The 4,753-nt window shown below is 36.8% G+C and overlaps 1 protein-coding gene across 1 annotated transcript in view; it reads right to left on the bottom strand.

Annotated features, from left to right (window-relative positions):
- Positions 1–269: 269 nt before the first annotated feature.
- ZNF800 (zinc finger protein 800) overlaps positions 270–4,753 on the bottom strand; it is a 30,938-nt gene continuing 26,454 nt past the window's right edge. The window contains exon 6 of the mRNA XM_024757771.1: positions 270–771. Within this exon, the coding sequence (XP_024613539.1) occupies positions 768–771 (4 nt within the window). The 3' untranslated portion in view covers positions 270–767. The remainder of the gene's footprint in view (positions 772–4,753) is intronic.

Below are 4,753 nucleotides of genomic sequence, written 5' to 3'. Positions count from 1 at the left end.
ATATCAAATGACGTAATTAGTGTCTTTTTTTTTAAAGTAAAAGCAGAGTCTGACACGGGGAGGGGGAAGGGTAAGCTGGGACGAAGTGATATAGTGGCATGGATACATATACACCACCAAATGTAAAATAGTTAGTGGTAAGCAACAGCACAGCACAGGGAGATCAGCTCAGTGCTTTGTGACCACCTAGAGGGCTGGGATAGGGAGGGTGGGAGGGAGACGGAAGAGGGAGGGGATATGGGGATATATGTATATGTATAGCTGATTCACTTTGTTATAAAGCAGAAACTAACACACCATTGTAAAGCAATTATACTCCAATAAAGATGTTAAAAAAAAAAAAAAAAATAAGAGTCTGAGAAGGGCTAGTAGCAGCAGAGAAGCCATACTCCTGCTCCTAAGAAGGCAACACCCAGTCCCTAGAGTTGCATTATTTTTTCCGGCTTCTTAAACTGGTTGAAATCCATATGGTGAAGCCAGTTTGTACAATTACTGCTAGGTTGCCTTAAGGCCTGGCCCCTTCTGTCTTAGTTCCCCACACAGCACTCTGTAACGAACCTCTCTTGACCAGTTACAGACCAACTAAAACCCTGCACTCGCAGCAGCAAGCACATAGCACAATGCTCTATCACGGGCACACATGCACTCACACACCTGCAATGAGATGGCATGGCAAGCTGGGTGGTGACTGGTAATCCAAGTACTGTGGGTCTTACTTCCATCTTGTAGAATCTGTGGTTTGAAGACATTGTGTTCTTTAGCTCTAGTTAACTGTTTTAGAAAGAAATGACCTTCAAAGAAGTATCTTAAACCTTAAAAATTAACAATTCATATCATTACAATTATACACTTAGAAACTGAAAAGAGATCCAGGGCAGTTACAGCAACAAAACCATTTCCTTGAAAAGTTTCTTCCTCTGGTGTGTGTTTGTATCCAAATTTCATGGTAACTAAGTGATTGTGTTCACTTACAATCATAAGAAACAACAGCTGACTAGTCAAGACAGCCAGGCAACGAAAGGGCAAATTGGAAAATCATGAAAACGTTTTGAGGAAAGTTTAACTTGAGGATATAAATATTGATGACGACTCACAAATTTCACTAAGCGTGTTCCCTCTATCTTTATGACAGCCCCATGAGCCTACCTTATGTCCTCAAAGGCTGCCCATTCAAAGGAAAGGCGAATAAGGCTCAGAAAGTCTCAAACATCTACAAATGTCCAGCATGTTGGATTCCAAGGAACTTAGTAAATATCTAATGAGCAAAAGGCATGAAAATGGCATGGCTACTCTCCTGCAGAAGCTTATACAGAACGACCCTAACAACTTATATGACAAAAACCCAAGAACACTACATAAACATCTTTTCCATAAAAGTTAATTTCTTTTCATGTAATTCAATCACTTGTGCACACAATGTTCCTAGTACTTGGCTATTTTTTTTTCTTAGAAGAAAACTATTCCTCACTTTCTCTTCCCATCCAAAATAAAAACTACCAGACACAACCAGTACTTTGGGGTTTAAGTCTACCAAAGCATCAATTTAGCCAAGAAGAGTCTCAACTTTTTAAAAAATATATTTTTGCACAGCTTAGAAAGAAAGACTGACTAAAAGCCACAGTTCCATTTCTCAGAGCTAATTTATTCTCAGGATAATTCCACAGATAGAAGGAATTAAAAACTAATATTCAAAACCTGGGTTGTAAAGAGAGTTCTATGCATTTAGGGTTCATTTTGGTGTAATAATTTCTCCTCTGAACATAACATTATTACATGCTCTTGCATCGAAAGTGTTACCAGATTATACAGGAGCAGGACACCCAGAGAGGCTGCAAGTCATTATTGCTCAAGCATTCAAAGCGGTTTTTGTTGTTGTTTTGGTTTGCCTATTTTTTTCAACCACCTCATTCTACTGTTTAAACATTACTACGTTTTGTGTGCCAGAAACATGCTCAGATACCTGACATAAGAATTTGAGTATCAGAATCATTAAGAAACCACACAACCCAGGTGTTGGGACCCCAGCACTTGATCTGCAGATCAAGATGTGAAAGTTCATCCAAACCTAGGGACAAAGGTTCTCTGGTGTTGCAAATTAACCCTAGACACAAAAATTTCTAAAATCGTCATCTTATGGTTAAAAAAAACAAGATCAAGAACAGGGAGATGTACGGGTAAACCCTGTTGGTAGATAATTTAACAGTACTTGGGCCTCAAGTGAAATGTGGAGTACTGTCACTAATGCCTACTATTGGCAAGACTTTTGAAAAGTACCATTTCTTATTTCTTCACGACACATTCACCAAAGAAATTCCTGACTTAGCCCAAATAATGCTCTCCTGAAAAATCCACTCCTTCCACAACCAAATGCTTGCTTTCAAATAGTAATGCATATCTACTTTAGTTTCATAGAAATATTTGAACTATGTTACTCAGTTAATATTTGCTCCATGTCAATACTTTACACATGACCAAAACCAAAATATTGTGTGATAGAACAGATACTAAGACAGATGGGTTGTCCTAAGGAGTAATGATAAAAACAAAGCCTAAACAATGAATGTGCTTAAAACTACCTAATACCTTTTCAAGATGAATGAAAAACTTGAGTAGGAATGATAAACTAGTAATAGCTGCTTAGAAGAAAATTGGTGGCAAATAATAATATAGTTGGTTGTCCTCATTTCCCAGTTAAACACAAAAGCAGCAGTTAAAATCTGATGCGTAGCAATAAACTCGCTTCTAATGCACACATTTCCATTTAAACTTTACAAGGTAATAAAAAGTTGCACATTTATACTGTGAAAATTACTTATAGTAATCATATCTAACATTTATTGTAACATGACAAGGACCACCCTGTTTTACATGTATTTTTCATTTTCTCCTCAGAACAACCCTATCAGGTAAGAAATATTATTCTCATTTTATAAATGAGGTTAACTAGGATACAGAATGCTTAAGTAACTGAACTTGCCCAAGGTCACACAGGAAATAAATGGTGGATACAAAAATTTCACCAACGAATCTAGCTCCAGATCATTACACCAAACTGCCAACAAGTAATGTAGTGACTGTACTTTGCAAATGATAAAATCTGCATATATAAGGTGCACTGATTAAGGGAACATGCTTTGTGGTCAGACTTAGTGTTAAGTCTCAATTCTATAATTTATTAGCTATGTGAACTGGAGTAAACCACTGAACTTCCCTAAGCTTCAATTTTTCTATTCTGTAAAGTGGGCATGATGAAGGAACAGTTCTTACTCCATAGGGCTGTTGGTGGATTAGGGGCATTATGCATATAAAGGATTAGCAAAGCACTTGGTATATAGTAAGCACTCTATACACGTTAATTACTATCAACTAAGAATTCTCTTTATTATCATAAACTCTCATTTTAGTACTGGTGGCACTTTCTAAAATAAATTAAATCTATCAATATTGAGATAATAAAGTTTAGGAAAGTAAGACCCAAAGCCTCAAAGTATATGACAGCACAATTCACATGGAAAAGGCTACTACTTACTTTAACATCATTAGCAAACATTTATTTAAAGTGTCCGGATATACATGAAAACGTGCTAGGCACTAAACAGAATTATCAAGACATAGTCCCTGACCTCAAAAATACACAATCAAGCAAATTAATTCTGCTGAGTGGGCACAACCTCCAACTCCGGGCACTTTCTGAACCAGAGTTCCCCTCTGTTTGTGGTATGATAGTGGTGAACATATGTAGGGAAAGAAACTTCAAAATAAATAATAAACCTGACAAGTGTAGAATGATAAAGATTCAGGAAGAAATGAGCTGTTTTTCCACACTCTTACCTTCTCAAAAAAATGTTTTAGCTATCTTGGTACTAATGATCTGTTAATTAACCAGAAGAGAAAAAAGGAAAGAGCTGGAAGCTCAGAACTGAGGTCAAAGAAAAAGGGTACAGAAACAAATTATAAGAGAGAGAAGGAAGGAATTTGGAAAGTTAGAAAAGCCAAAATAATTGTAGGTGACTTTAAGTGAAACACATTTTATTCTGCCGTCTAACATGTGCTTTATGCCTTAGAAACCAAACAACTAACAGCCGTACTTAAGATGGCTGATCCTTACTCCTTTTCAATCTTGAGGTTTCCGCTAGCTCTTGAAGTCAGAGAAGAGAAAAAGAATAGCATAGAGTACAGAAGGATTCTGTCTAACACCACAGCCAACATCATGCTGCCCATATCTTAGAGCTCGGCCACTGATCAACTACGAGACTGTGTCTGAATCATAATGCTGATAATCTAAGGATTCCATTAGAAAAGTAAATTCTAAAACTCCTAACTAAGGAACTAGAATATTTCCAAGGGCCACTACAGGAAACCTGAAGACCTAATTTCTGAAGTTTTAGAAGCATTTCAAATCTCATTTTCAGTGGTCATGCTATTCAAAGAGATCTTTTACAACTTCACAGCAGGAAATGATATTCACTTGTGCTTCTATCTCTATACCTACTTGCCATAATACCTACTGGGAAACTCCTCTTTCTATACCTGCAGCCTCAAACTGTAGCAAAACCACAGAACTCCCCACTACTGCATCCACAGGCTCTCTAAAGCAAACCGAGTAGAACAGCCTACTGACCATAAGGCAATGTAACAAATACATATTCCTAAAAAATGTGAAGGTACTTTTCAACAATACAAGCAATCTGTGTCAACCGAAAATTTGGCTCATATATATATATACATATATATGTATGTATATATATATATA

Source organism: Neophocaena asiaeorientalis, unplaced genomic scaffold (genome assembly GCF_003031525.2).
Source record: "Neophocaena asiaeorientalis asiaeorientalis breed wild unplaced genomic scaffold, Neophocaena_asiaeorientalis_V1.1 scaffold116, whole genome shotgun sequence".
In the NCBI taxonomy this organism is placed as follows: Eukaryota; Metazoa; Chordata; class Mammalia; order Artiodactyla; family Phocoenidae; genus Neophocaena; species Neophocaena asiaeorientalis.
The sequence above is the reverse complement of the archived record's forward strand: the minus strand, read 5'-3'. Positions and strand labels throughout refer to the sequence as shown.